Raw genomic sequence first — 15,815 nt, 5'->3', positions numbered from 1 at the left:
CTCTCTCTCTCTCTCTCAAAAATAAATAAACACTCAAAAAACTTTTAAAAAAATACACCATGATTATAATAGCAACCATATGCTAAGTACAGTTTACAATAACTGTGAAACCCTCATGAAAAAGTAGGTATTATTATTATTATTATTATCCCCATTGTGAAATGAGGAAACCAGAGTTTAAGAAAGAGAGAGACTTACTAGGGCCATGTGTGTGTGTGTGTGTGTGTGTGTGTGTGTGTGTGTGTGTGTGTGTGTAAAGAGTGAAGAATGGAAGAATGAAGAATGGACATATTCACATTCTCATATGAGATCCCTATGCTGTGTTGACTGCTATGCACAAGGTGACATGCACAAGTTACCCTTGGTTACAGAGAAAGGCTATCTGAAGAAATAAAAGGTACACAAGGTACCTTCTAGGTCTTAGCACCAAGTAGTAACAACACACACACTATACAGTATCACCAGCATGCCCTAAGTAAAGGCAAATCCAGAAGAGCTGGACCTCTGTTCTGTACTTCCAAGGTCTAGAACAGTATCTGACATATATCAAGTGCTAATAAATATGCTGAATGAGGGGCACCTGGGTGGCTCAGTCAGTCAAGCATCCGACTCTTGATTTCAATTCAAGTCATGATCTCATGGTTTGTGGGTTCGAACCCCACATCAGGCTCTGTGCTGACAGCACACATAAACTTTAAAATAAATAAATAAATAAATATGCTTAATGAATATGTAAGTCAGTGTTCCATTCTCTCTTCTTCACATCTCTCCTGGCCCATCACACTGTGAACTTTGTATTTTCTCCTTTTCTCCTCCCCACTCTTGCCACTCTGCACATATGTAAAAATTGCCATTGCCCTATATTTCCATTATGAGATTTTTAAATACTTACCCATGTATAATGAAAAGTAAAAGAACATGAAATGTTTCCTCCTTAAATATCTACCAAGTGATTCTGTTTTTCTTCAACAAATAAAAAGGTCATATCTGAATTTGCTATGGAAAATTATAACTTTGCCTTAAATATACATTTAACTCTCAAACTGCTTTCTATCATAAACAATGTAATGTAAATGTCTATAAACCTACTAAGTTTCTATACATAAAGGAGTTCCAACATAAAGTTACCATATGACCCAATAATTCCATGCCTAAGGATATATCCAAGAGAATGAAAACATATGTCCACACAAAACAGGTACATGAATGCTTGTAGCATTATCAATAATAGCAATAATAATAAGGAAACACCAAAATGTCCTTCAACTAATAAATGGATAAACAAAATGTGTGGTATAATCATACAATTGAATATTTGGCAATAAAAAGGAATAAAGTACCAATACATACTAAAATATGAATGAGCCTTGAAAACATGCTAAGTGAAAGAAGCCAGTCATAAAAGGCCATAGACTGCATCATTCCATTTATATAAAAATGGTTCAGAAACAAAGTATATTAGTAACAATTGTCAGGAGCTAGGGAAGAGAGATAATGGGTTATGGGATTTCTTTTAAGGCAATAAAACTATTCTAAAATTAGATACTGGTTCCAAAATATATAAAGAACTCATACAACTTAATAGCAAATAAACGATCTGATTAAAAAATGGGCAGAGGACCTGAATAGACATTTTCCCAAAGACATACAGGCAACAGACATTTGAAAAGGCATTCAACATCACTCATCATCAGGGAAATGCAAATCAAATCCACGATGAGGTGTCATCTCATACCTGTTAAAATGGCTATCATCAAAAAGATAAGAGATAACAAGTGTTGGTAAGGATGTGGAGAAAAGGGAACATTTCTACACTGTTGGCAGGAATATAAATGGTGGAGTCACATGGAAATAGCATGGAGGTTTCTTAAAAAATTAAAAACAGAACTACCATATGATCCAAGAAACCCACTGCTGGGTGTATATCCAAAGAAAATGAAAACAGAATATTGAAGAGCTATCTGTACTAGCATGTCCACTGAAATATTATTCACAATAGTTAAGATATGGAAAAAAGTATCCACCAAAAGATAAATTAATAAAGAAGATGTATATATACAATGGAATATTATTCAGCCATGAGAAAAAAGGAAATCTTGCCATTTGTGACAACTTGGATGGACTGTGAGGGCATTATGCTAAGTAGAATAAGCTAGACAGAGAAGGACAAATACTGTATGGTATCACTTATATGTGGAATCAAAAAAATAAAAATAAAAAATAAAGCAAACTCATAAAAAGAAAGAAGATTGGTAGCTTCCAGGGGCTAGGAGTTAGGAGAAATAGGAGGAGGTTGATGGTAAAGGATACAAATTTCCAGCTATAAGATGAATTAGAGACAAGGATCTAACTTAAAACATAGTAACTATAGTCAATAATACTGTATTATATAATTGAAATTTTCTAAGAGAGTCGAACCTAAATGTTCTCACCAAAAAAAAAGGATAACTATGTGAGTTGATGGATATGTCCATTAACTAGCTGGCAGGAGTCCATTCACAATGCACAGATAACAAATCACCAATGTGCACATTTTAAGTATGTCACACCTTGGTTCCACATCGTTGTTCAGCCTCTTTCATCCCTCTCTTCAATGGGTGTCACAAAACATCACAGCCAGTCAGCTGTGAATATCCATAGAACTCTAATTTCCATCAGAGCAGGGTCAGGAACCAAGGAAAAAATGGGAAGAAAAGGACATGCACCAGAGTTTAAACCTGACGAACCTGGAGGCTGTTATTCTCACTCACTCACTCACTCACTGCTACTCCTTGTTCAGGATTAATAACAGTCTCTATTTTCTTTCTGTAACCCCAAAGAGGCTGGCTTTTTCCAGCTCTTCCTTCACTTTACAAACTGTCCCTGAAGTCTAGGCTCCCCAGGGCAGAGTTCCCCTTAAACTCATAGATCCCTTAAGAAATTGTTTTTGTTGTTGTTTTAAATGATCTGTTTTATCCTTGTGGTACCATCCAAATATCCTCTCCTGGCGATTCTGACACCAATTCAATAATACTGCCTTTCCTTAACCACCTAGCTAACAGGCTCAATTCAATTATCTCAGGGAGCCAACTGAATCTTCCTCTTTAATTTTTTTTTTTAACGTTTTATTTTTGAGACAGAGAGAGACAGAGCATGAATGGGGGAGGGGCAGAGAGAGAGGGAGACACAGAATCGGAAGCAGGCTCCAGGCTCTGAGCCATCAGCCCAGAGCCCGACGTGGGGCTCGAACTCACGGACCATGAGATCGTGACCTGAGCTGAAGTCGGCCGCTTAACCGACTGAGCCACCCAGGCGCCCCAGAATCTTCTTCTTTAATTCTTAATGAAATATCTTTTTTCCCCATAATTCCCTGTCCCCAAAACCTTCCAGCAATGTCCCACCAATCTCATCATTTTCTATTCTCATCAATAACCACTAGGATGATCTCACCTCAAATATAATTACATTTACAAAACATCTGTGTGGCATAAGAAACGCCCTGGAAAGTGCTCTTCTAAGCCACTAGCTGCCTTCCACAGAGAAACCAATGTGAAAAAAATATCTCTCATAGGCAGCTTGGCCTATTTTATTTTTTAAAATTGCCCAGCAATCTATTTCACTTCTGAGAAGTGCAAGTTGTGACCATCATTTAAATAACTTTTATAGACCACTGACCTGAGCCAACAGAAATAAAGCAACAGCAGATACCCATGAAGTCTCAACATCTATACTGCCTATTCATAATCCCTAAATGCCAACCTAATGCTTTCTTGGTTCCCAGACCATAGCAAATACTTGCTTAAAAGAAAAAAGGTAAACCAAAATCATGCCACATCTTATAATCATTTCCTAACAAATAGATTTAATTTGGGAGACAAATAAGCCCATGCTTTAACATTCAACTAAAGCATTTCCACTTTAAAAATCTCATTTCTACAGAATATGGTAATAATGTTGACAAGACCATTATGTGTTACATGTAGTCTTGAAAAAGAAACCGAAATTATTAGGATCACAATGATCCTGCCTAAAACAAATGAAAATAATGTTACATTTTTATATTATTATGCATTATTTCCATGGCCCACACAAAAATCCTACAGGAAATATAGAGCAAACGTTATTCCCATTTTTTATGAAAAAAATAGGTTCTGAGACAAGTAGCTTGTACCAATGCCACTACTTAGTAGCAGCACCAGGACTAGAATAAAGTTGTAATTCCTATTGCTATCTGCTGTCCCTTGGATTATCCAGTCCCAAAAATCAGTACACCCAAGCTTGAGCAGTTACAAATAAAGCCTGTTGGAAAAAATATTAAAAAGCAAATTTGTGGTCCTCATTCCATGGCTCATTCATTCCAACAGATATTCAAAAACTTCCTCCATATTATATACTCTTCTTAGTAAAATGAAATTGGTTGATGTTTAGCAATCACTGAGCATCCACAATGTGGTCACAGCTGACAGAATACCGATATCCTTGGCACCTAGAAGTTTGTATTTGAAAGAACAAGTAAAATGTAATAGAGACACACAGGGGGTATGTCATGTGACTACACAGCCATGAACTGGAGTGACACATCTACAAGCCAAGGAACATCTTGTACTGGCAACACCCAAAGCTAGAGGAGGCAAGGAAAAATCATCCCCTAGAGCACAGCCCTGCTGACACCTTGATTTTGGACTTCTGGCCTCCAGAACTATGAGAGTATAAATGTCTATTGTTTTAAACTAAAAAAAAAAAAAAAAAGAAAAAAAGTGTTATTTCCAAACATAGGCAGAGAAAATCTAATTTACGGTATCTGGGGGCACAAAATTACAGGACTAACTAAATGCCCTAATCTGGCAAGAGTGAAAAACTGGAGTTTAAAAACTGGAGAAGGAAACAGGAAGAGTTAGAAGGACTCAGATGTTCCTTTATGAGATGACCAGGTGGATGAGGCTATAAATGAAGAAATGAGAACACAAAGAGAACAAGGTGGAGAGCAAGAAAGAAATTGTTTTGACACACCATTGAGTCTGAGGTCCCTGAAGTACATCCATGTGGTGATATGCTGGTAAAAATCAGGTCCAGAGCTCAGGAAAATGAGGTTAGGGCTAGAGCCCAGGAGGACATGTTAATCACTCAAGGAAAGCAAACAGTAAAAGGGCTAAGAAGGAATCTTTGTATACTATCAACATTTAAGAGAAGGATACAGGAAATAAACTAAAAAAGGAAGATGAATTCAGCAACATCACATACTAAGAAAAATGGTGCAGTAATAGAGCTGGGATCCAGAGGAAGTAATAATTAGTGATGTTAGAAAGGGTCACCTAAAGAAAACCAGGATTGACAAGCAGTCAACACAAGCCTTGAAAAGTCCCTCCCTATTACCTCCTATGTTGACATCATTTTTTTCATAAGTACACAGCTTTTCCACATCTTCTGCAAATAGTACGGCCCTAGAAAAGTCACCCCCTATTATCTCTTTTGTTGACAGTTTTTAATGGGAACTATCTCCCTCAAATTTTGCACAACCCAACTTTTACAACAGTTGGAAGGCTACCTTCTTATTCCTTTGATTCTCTAATGTCACATAGTAACTTTTTCATACGAGATACACAAGGCCCAACACAAGTTACAAAACCATAATATTTAAATTCTTTTCTCAACCAATTTTAAATTTGCTTCCCCTTGTTTACCTCTCTCACCACTACCACCACCCCACCGTCCCCTTTTTTGGGCCACATCGTTCATTCAGACGTTGTAGGAAATAAGGAAATTAAATGAAGAAGAGAAAATTCTCACCAACGCAAAGTAAAATCAATTAACACAGCTTCCATTTGGAAAGGGATAATATACATACTGAATACTCACTTCTATTAGCAGCTTATCACTCTCCTCCACACACAAACATATACCAGTTTTCTAAATTAAATCACCACTTTTACTGTATACTGAAGAGAAAACTGAAGCTGGGTCTTTCATCTGGATAAGCTCCAATTATGTGTTTATACACAAGGGAATACTATTTGGCATGACTTTCATAAACAAGCAGGCAGTATGGCTTTTTAGATTTGTGTGAGGAAACAAAGAAATTCCGCTACTGAGAAATCTGTCTGACTTCCAAATGAAAGGGGTCATAGTGTGTCTACCAACTTTTTCCCAGAGTAAAGCCAAGGTTCATGGAGAACTCTAACTAATGTAGCAAGGTTATACATGTGCAGCATTTTTTCCGATTTTTTTAAATACCACCTAACATTGAGAACCAATCCAGGATGCTTCCCCATCCTTCACAAAATATAAAGCATTGCCCATTGTAGCTAATATTCACCCACGTCAGATAAACCAACAACACACAAAATGTCATGTTTTGATATTTTTAAAATGCCATTAGGAACAGACCTTTATCATAGAATCTAAATATTGGAACTGAAAAGTCTTAATAATTAATATAAAATAATGTACAAAGATTTCATCAGTCTTATTTTTAGACTTTTCTCAACAGATTCCATAAAAAATTACAATTAAAAGAATTACTCTCAAATGGAAAATTAAAAGTCCTAGGAAAATTGGTACTTTATTTTTCTTTTATGCATGCATACCTCTACAAGAAAGGAAAAATGCTGAAAAAAACTGGCAGATTATCAGCCACTATAAGCCACCTTACTATTCCACAATTTGTTTTTTCTGAAGCAAATCACAGTCCTGAGAGATATACACGTGTGCTTTGTGGTAATGCTTTCTTCTGTGTTGCAATTGGATTCTTGGTAATAAAACAGAATACTGCAGATATGAACTATGACAAACTCTGATTAACCAAGTATCCCCATTAGATGTAATCTTACAGAGAAGGATCCACATTACCAGAAATATCCAGGCCAAAATTTAAATTCACCTGGCCAGGGGCGCCTGGGTGGCACAGTGGATTAAACGTCTGACTTTGGCTCAGGTCATGATCTCACGGTTAGTGAGTTTGAGCCCCACATCCAGCTCTGCTGTCAGCACAGAGCCTGCTTTGGATCCTCTCTCTTACTCTCCCTCTGCCCCTCCCCCACTCCCTCTCTGTCTCTATCTCAAAAATAAATAAACATATAAATAAATAAATTCACCTGGCCAAAGACAAAACTATTAATATAATTATATTTGTAATGACTGTCCTGCTTTCATCCTGCCCCTTTTCCTTTGCTTTCAAGGGCTATTACGATTAAAAAATATGTAAATTTCTACACTTATACTAAGCCCAGCCATTACAACTCAGAGTATGGCAGCTGCAAAAGATGAAGCACAGATTCCATGAACTAGACAGCCAGGTTCTTAGCAAATGGTTTTAATTTTCAGGATGAAAGTCAGCAAGAAACAGGTAGCAAGTCCTCAGCTGATGAAGCCAAATCAACTGGGACACACTGTAAGGATTATTAGATCCTGGGCAGAGGTTCAGCAGGCTGGAGGAAAAAGGAAGGCTGGCCCAGCTGCCAGCTGAAACTGGTGGGTGGCAGGTGGAACTGCAGAGTGGATGACACCTGCTTAGAAGGCTGAAATGAGTGGAAATTACCATCCAGACAGCAGGGATGGCTGGGGCCAAAAGAGGCGGCAATCACAGCTCTGGCAAGAAACAATTTTCATGAAAGAGATTCAAGACAAAATAAACCCCCTTTCCTCAACCCTTTCTTACCTGTCCATAATAAATATTTCATTGTTGAATATTTACCAAACATGGCTTAATGGTCTAAATTTTTTAATCTAATATTTCTCTTCATAAATCTAAATAAAATATCTGCCATTTTCTATGTATTCATTACTTAAAATTGCAGTCAGCCCAAAGCAATACTGAATGTAAGCTGTATTATTTTTTTATTTGAGTAATGCTAACATATCACAACCCAATAAACATTGTGCTTTTAAGTTAATAATTCAAAGGATGTTTGTTAAAGCAGCTTTTCAGTGACTAACATTTTAGTGGTTACCTCAGCTTTCTATACTCTCGGGGTACCTTGATCATAACTGTCAGAGATGGCAGTGTAAAGGTGGTTACTGCTAAGCCATTCTCCCACTAACTGATTCTGTGGCCTCAAACAAGACAGCCCCTCAATTACTACCTGCTGAAAAAGGAAATCCAAGGGAAATAAAGACAATGTAAATGGGTACCCATTAAGTTCATGTTGAGCATCATAAGAGAAGTAAATGGAATTACTCAGCCAGCCCAAATTACTTCCACTTTGATAAGCACCAAGGCTGCCATTTAAATTCACACAAGTGTAACTGCTTTTACTTGCAACATCTCTGAAGCAGAACCTGAAAGCACCACATTCCTAATCTACCAGTTCTTAAAATTAATTACAGTTCATTTGAAAGATACAGTTACTTCTGATCATTTAACTCTAATTCTAATGGCTTAAGAACCAAATGAATGGTTGAAGTAATTACACATCCATACCTTTGGTTAGACTGCCCAGCTAAACAAGCAAAACAACCTTAGTGAAAGCCGCAGCAGTGAAGGAGCTCTTGCAGGGTAAACAAGAATCAGCAATGAGTTCCATTCATAAATGGAACCTAGGTACTAGGTACTAAATAAAACCTAGGTACAAGTTTAAATACAAAAAAATGGCCAAACAATAGCAATTTTTACTAAAAGCTGAAGAATGACCAAATAAACAGCACATAACTATATAAAGTCTCAAACTTCTTAAACTTGTCTTTTTCCTTTTAACCCCTTCCCTCTGTCACCAAAAACTCTAGTAGTAAGGTGGGCCCAGAACATACACACAAAATAGTGAAGAAACAAGTGAAACCAGGCTAAGGTGAGTTTGAGACACACAACAAGCAGAAGGCAGGTATCCCTCACCCTTTTCACAGTCTCAAGGTAGCCTTTGCATCCCTGGTAAACAACTACTTAATCCCCAGATCACAAGTGTACCATAGCAGCGTACTTCAAACTGGGGTCTGGGAACACAGAGGGCAATAAACACCAGAAATTGTGTGCTTCCCTCTTGCTCATGTCCTAATGTTTTCATTAACTGCTTATTTTATATCTAAACTTAGGAGCAATCAACCTCTACCACTCAAATAGGTGCCCTTCTTATTTGTGTCATGCATCGCTAGTGTCAGGCACTACTCCTTAGGAACAGAGGCAATACAACCACTAAATAAATAGTTTGTGATAGAGAGGAGGCCATCATCTGGGCAAGCAGTTTTAAGAACTGCAGTTTCAACTGGGAAAAGCAAAGAGAAAATGAATCGTCAACATACAAGACATTATCAGCAATTTTTATACAAGGGGAAATTTCATTTCAGTAAATCATCATCAACCATCAGATTAATTAAATGTAGTTGACAAGCTTTTTTATTGGTTTCACATTATTTTATTTAATTCATAAATTGATTTGCTTTTAAGATTGTATGAATAAGCTTTAGAATTAGTTTTGTGCTTATATATAACTACCATAATAAATAACTGACTCTAATATTAGAGTCCACTAACTTTTCTTCCCTCTAAAAGAAGCCTACACATAGAAGTTTGAGAAACATCCAAAATGCAGAGAAGATACCTGGACAATTCCACCTTAAGGCAATGAAAGGAAGCACTGGTAATAAGTTTGTTTCTTAAATTGTTTGTTTTGATCCTTAAATTCCACATGGGTGGAATCATATATCTGTCTTTCTCTGATTTATTTCACTTTGCATTATATCCTCTAGCTCCAACCATGTTGTTGCAAATGGCAAGATTTCATTCTTTTTTGTGGCTTAGTAATATTCCATTATGTACACCACATTAAAGAGAGAGAGAGAGAGAAAAAAACCAAGAAACAGACTCTTAACTAGAGAGAATAAACTGATGGTTACCAGAGAGGGGAAGGGGCATGTGTGAAACAAGTGATGGGGATTAAAGAGTACTCTTCTCACAATGATCAGTGAGTAATGTATCGAATTGTTGAATCACTATATTGTACACCTGAAACTAACACTATACGTTAACTATACTGGAATCAAAATTAAAAACTGAAATAAAAAAAAGAGAGAGAGAAAGAAAAAAGAAAGAAGGGAAGGCCCCAAGATGCCACAGGGCAAGTGGAGGAAAGAATGTTCATATACTCCCCACCCAATAATTCAATTAAATGAATACAATTCTATTTCTGTCTATCCTTTTTTTTTCTCTTTTCTGTTTTTGGGAGGGGGGGAAGTCTATTTTTGCAAGGACAAAACTCACATAAATATCTAAAATTATAAAGTATAAATTAAAGGGGGAATTTATGAGAAAGCCATTTTGAGGTGACCCTTTGAATATGATCTTTAAAAGAAGAAAATCAATAAGCAAAAATAGCCTATGATTTCACAACTCAAATTTTGAGGCTGATACCTGTTAAAGCAACAAAGTTCATAGAATAACATTTGATGAAAAGGGTGGAGGATTTTGAGTCACAGCATGAACTAAAACCCAATTCTCCAGTATCAAATATTCTCAGGTATTGCTCACCAAATGTCTGTATGACATATAACAAAACGAACAAATAATTCTAGTGGTAAGATATTTATAGATCTTCCTTCACTATATAGGAAAGGCAGGACTCAGAGAGGTTAAGTTACTTGCCAATTATCACACAGCATTTGACAGCACCAGAATTTATTTTTTTCTTTTTTTCTTTTTTTTAAGTTTATTTTGAGAGAGAGAGAGAGAAAGAGAGAGAGAGCACACACAAGTGGGGGAGGGGCAGAGAGAGAGGGAGAGACAGAATCCCAAGCAGGCTCCACACCATCAGCACAGAGCCTGATGTGGGGCTCAAACCCACAAACCATGAGATCATGACCTGAGGCAAGATCAAGAGTCAGACACTTAACCAACTGTGTCACCCAGGTGCCCCTGACAGCACTAGAATTTAAATTCAGGTCTAGGTTAATCCACTTAATTAGCTGTCATCCATTTTCTTAAAGTGGATGTGAATATGAAAAGCAATAATTTATTTTAAGAATGTTAAGTATCTTACTTATGTTATTTAAAACTGAAATCATGTAGTCAAGCAAGGTTTTCCTTTCTTTATAAGGACCCTTCCAAATACTCTACTAAAGAAACTATTAACCTTAAAAATAACACTGCCAGTTATTTTAACCAGCAAAAATGGGTTTATTCGGAAGTAAGAGAAATGCAATGCTGGACAAGCAAGCTATCACAAAACCATAGGTAAATCTAGAAAACAGAGAAGAGGAATGTTACTTTATGGAGAAGTTGGAGAAGTTCTGAACCCCTGTTGTCTGTTGTCTATTGGAGAAAAGCACGACTTCAGAGTGATGATGCTTTCTCATTGGATGAGTTGCAGGGATAGTAGATTTCTTGTAGGAAATGCAGTGAACATCTTTCCCTGTTGGGGTCTGTAACTGATGATTCTCTCCTGTTGAGATTCTTTTATTAGGGGTCTGTAACTGACAATACACCTGTAATTGACATTGAATGGTACCTACCAGCCTCCCTTTCTAACATGCCTAGACTGCCTTTGTAGTTTCCCTTCATGTAATTCTCAAAAAAGGTACACCCTGAAGTAAAAATCAAAAAGCATATGAGACTCCTTACCTGGGGCAGCTGGGTGGCTCAGTCGGTTAAGCCTCCAACTTTGGCTTAGGTCATGATCTCTCAGTTCATGAGTTCAAGCCCCACGTTTGGCTCTGTGCTGATAGATCAGAACCTGGAGCCTGCTTTGGAATCTGTGTCTACCTCTCTCTCTGCCTTTCCCCTGCTCACTCCCTGTCTGTCTCTCAAGAATAAATAAACATTTTTTAATTAAAAAAAAAAGCATATGTGACTCCTACTGAAACAGTTACATATGTATTAGCCAAAAGTCCATGCCAAAATTCTCACCAGAAGAGCTATGAACTAGGATAGAAATAATAGAAGATGCTTAGATGATGACTGTCAGCTCAGGAAGGCTATATTAAGAAACCATTAATTATTAATGAAAATAACAGCAAAGTTCTAAAAATAAAACTGAAGTGGATAACGGATACACTTACTGAAACAGTAGGTACAGAGAATGGAAAGGCATAGTTGAAAGGGAAGGTGAAGGCTCCCTAGAGCAGAAAAGAAAAACAGTCAGAAGGGACAGAACTGGGGAAAGGGGGCTTCTTGGTGGATCTGGGATAGAACTATAAGCAGGCTTCAAAGTCCTGTAGGCACACTCTTACCCTAGCTGAGCAGCTTCGGAGAGCTGGCACTTAGCAGCTGCAGCCTAGCCTCACTGCATCCTTCCCAAGGGACAGAAGGTGGCTTGGTGGGAAAAAAGCAGTGCCATCATGTGACTTCAAGAGTTCCTCTGCTCCAAATCTCTATTTGCAGCTGATGCTGGGAATTATTTCAACAAGGAATAAAATGTCTTCCTTCCATAATGATATAAATAACCAAATGTTAATTAAAATAATGTACTCTCATCACAAACCTAAGAATTCTAGAAAGACGGCAGGTTGTATATTTAAGCGCTTATGACCAAATGAACAAGACAGGTTCTGCATGTTCAAGGAGCTTACGCTGTCATGATTTCCTCACTTATACATGGAAAAACCAACTTATTAAGGATAGGAATCACCTGATTTTTGCAAGACTAGATTAAAAAATCATAATAAAATACATACTATTACTAGCAAAATAACATGCATTTCAGAGTTTTTATCACAGCTATGGAAGTGTTTTCAATTTTTGAAACGCTAAAATTGATCTCCCCAGCAAAATGAGGAGAAAATATCACTTGTAGAACACCTGGCAGCTCCAGCAAGAGTCAGCTTGGCACTTAGCACTCGGAAATGGGGAAACTCTTTCGGAAGAGGCTAAAATGCAAAGATGCCAGTCCTGAAACCTCAACCAGAGTTTGCAAACCAGAAGGAAGGTGAGTTCACATTTGTGTATGTACAGAATGGAAAGAACTGCATATAAGTTATTTTTTTCACAGATCAGTAAATACTGTTACCAGTAGCAGCCTCAAATTCAGAAATTGAATGAATGTGGGTATAAAACATATCCTCTTTACCCTAGTTAAGTAACACAAGTGATAAGTAAATGTTTTGGCATTTGGGATGGTTAAAAAGATTTGGGAGCACCCTTATTTCAAGATATTTTGCTAAGCTCTATTCTTACCATTAATACATGCTTCAAAATACAGCTCAGATGCTAATGTCTCAGTGTTGGGCACACACACATCCCCAACATGTTGTTACTGACCTTTCACGATGATGGTTCCCCTACATTTGTCCTGGGGATTGCTAGATCTCCTAAAAGCTCTCCAACTTATGAAAATACCTCACTCACCCAGTCATCAGAGACCAGATAATTCAGGGCTTCATTTCAGTAGCTAAAACCTTCAGAAGCTTCCTTTAAGATGCAAATACTTCCTGGGAAAGGTACAAGTTAAGCCTTACCAATTACATCACTTCATTTTCTCTAAGAGAAACTGGAGTTAAAACTAAGACTGTCCTAGGTCTTAGTAACTGAAAGTGAAAACCAGCAGATTCAGGAGGGAGTAAAGAAAATCGGCTGGGAAAAGGAAGTGGGGAAAAATCCCTAAGGGCAGTTTTTACTTATATAATAATCTGAAATTCTGGTTGACCTTTAACCATCAACTCTCATCCCCAATGACTCGACCAACATCAAATTTACAATATAAACCAAAAATTAAGACGCAACAAAAAAACTGGTAGAGACTAAATCCACCGGTCCATGCTGTCTTCGATCATCTCCATCATCCTCCTAATGACAAAATTGTAAATGTCTATTTTTTAAAAAAGCCAATCCTGTGATCGATTGTGCCCAGTGAAGAGCCACTGATACACATAAGGAATCAATAATTTTCTTTGAATATCACTAAACTACCTTCATTTTATCCTTAAGACAAATTCTTGAATCCCTCCTTCAGGACTTTTGAAAAAGTGTTCAAATCAGGCATAATAAAATTACAAACAAACAAAAAAGGACCAATAGTCTCCATCATTTTTCCAGGAGCGTTATACAAAAAGATAACTTTGAACAACTTTCCTCAAGATACACTCCTGTGTCCAGTGGAGGACTTCCCCTTCTCTGTAGACATTACTTAAGTAAAGAACACCTAAGAACAAACTTTGTTGGCCACCAGCAGGGGAGCTCTTCAGCTTTTATCCCAAACCCATTCAAACAAAAGAAGCCCCGAGTCCTCCATCCCACCCCTCAAATCCGCACCCCGCGGGGACTCGCCACAACCCTGTGCGCCCTCCATCCGCCCCTGCCCGATCCACTTACTCCTCAGCGCCCCAATGAGCAGAGAGCCGTCCTTAATGAGCTCTTTAATGAACTTGTTGGTTCGCTCCAGCTCAATCTCGTGACACTGCAGGCGCTCCCTGAAATCTGGGCTGTCCAAGTAGGAATCGCTGAACTCCAGAGTAGGCAGCCCCATGGCACAGACGCTACCAGTGGCTGCCGGGGCACGTCCCGGCCGGCGGTGAGGGCGGGAACAGCCGGCGACCGCGGCCGGCGCTGAGGACGCACGATCGCGGGGAACAAGACAAACGCTAGGGGACCGCGCAGAGGAAATGGGCCCCGAGCGCCGCGCCGCCTTGCACCCGGCTCCCGGGGCGCGCGGACGCCTCCGGGCTCAGTCTTCTTCCCCTGCGGCGAGGAGTGTGCAGACTCTGGCGGTGGGCCGAGGCGCGGGTCCGCTCAGGTCGTTGTCATCAGAGCGCATCGTCGCTGCGAACAGCTAGGCGGCGGAGGCTCCGGGCCGCGGCCGGAGCAGGAAAGTTATTCCACGGCGAGCACACACTTCCGGCACCTCCACTCTCCTACTCTCTTGACAGTCGTTTGTGCTCTGAGCCACTCTGGACAGGCCAGGGAAGCCCTCCCCCTCGGCGGACGCAGGCTCAGAGAGCTTGCAAATCGGGCCTGAGCTGGGAGACCCTCCTCCAGCCGCCGCACTCCCACCCCGCGCCACCCCGCCTCTTCTCCCAGTCACCCTCGGCCGCCACCCACCCGCCCGCCCGCACTTGGCTCATGCGCTGCGCGCGGCTGCGGCGTAGTTGCGCTCACGCCTTCGCCAGGGGCGTCAGCTCTGTCTCCTCCCCGGCACCTGGAGCTGACTAGCTCATGGCAACACTTTGCGGTTCTCCACGCCCCAAAGGATCTCAAACTCCCAACGTACCTCCCCTACCCGTCTTTCTCACCACCCGTACCCTAAAATTGCCTGGGAGAGAAACCAACTTTAACTTTCCTTGAAGTTTGGGAAGTCATTTTGAACTCCGGTTGGAAGATGGTACTTTTTAGCATTAGTTTAGATTTTATTTCACACGTTTCCACTAAATACTTATAAATTCCAGATTGAAAAGTTTTCCTACCTCTTTCCCACCGCTCACTTCCTTGATCCAAGAAAGTCAGAATTTTTTATACTGAAAATGAAAAGGTTCATAGGCCTTGGGATGTTCCTTGTTTTTCCAAGTAGCTATAAAGGTGGAAAGATTTTAGACCATCCCCATCCCCCAGATACGCACCTTGGACTGAAGTGCCCCCACTTATAGAAGAATACTTACATCACAATACTATATATTTTGTTGGCACCTGGATGGAATTATCCTACAAGCATGAGGATTTTCAAATTGTTGAAGTTGGCTGGAATTCCAAATGAATAGTAAATTCCTACCAAGAGTCAGTTACCCCTTCTCTGATAGAGGATCACCTAATAAATTCCTGTTCTCTCCAAACCTTGACAGCAAAACAAAGTACTGCCTTACATCCAGTCCTGCCATCATCCATAGTATTTCTGAGAACTCTGTTATTTTTCTTAAGAATCTGCTTTTAATTTCTGTGTTTTCATTGTTCTGTACATTTGAACCATCTGTTTAAAAAACTCTTCTACAGA

General features: G+C 39.2%; 1 protein-coding gene across 1 annotated transcript in view; it reads right to left on the bottom strand.

Annotated features, from left to right (window-relative positions):
* ARHGAP42 (Rho GTPase activating protein 42) overlaps positions 1-14,924 on the bottom strand; it is a 312,973-nt gene extending 298,049 nt beyond the window's left edge. Inside the window, exon 1 of the mRNA XM_027040080.2 lies at positions 14,207-14,924. Within this exon, the coding sequence (XP_026895881.1) occupies positions 14,207-14,360 (154 nt within the window). The 5' untranslated portion in view covers positions 14,361-14,924. The remainder of the gene's footprint in view (positions 1-14,206) is intronic.
* Positions 14,925-15,815: the final 891 nt, after the last annotated feature.

Source organism: Acinonyx jubatus, chromosome D1 (genome assembly GCF_027475565.1).
Source record: "Acinonyx jubatus isolate Ajub_Pintada_27869175 chromosome D1, VMU_Ajub_asm_v1.0, whole genome shotgun sequence".
Taxonomy (NCBI): Eukaryota; Metazoa; Chordata; class Mammalia; order Carnivora; family Felidae; genus Acinonyx; species Acinonyx jubatus.
Note: the sequence above shows the minus strand (reverse complement) of the source record. Positions and strands in the feature narration are given on the sequence as shown.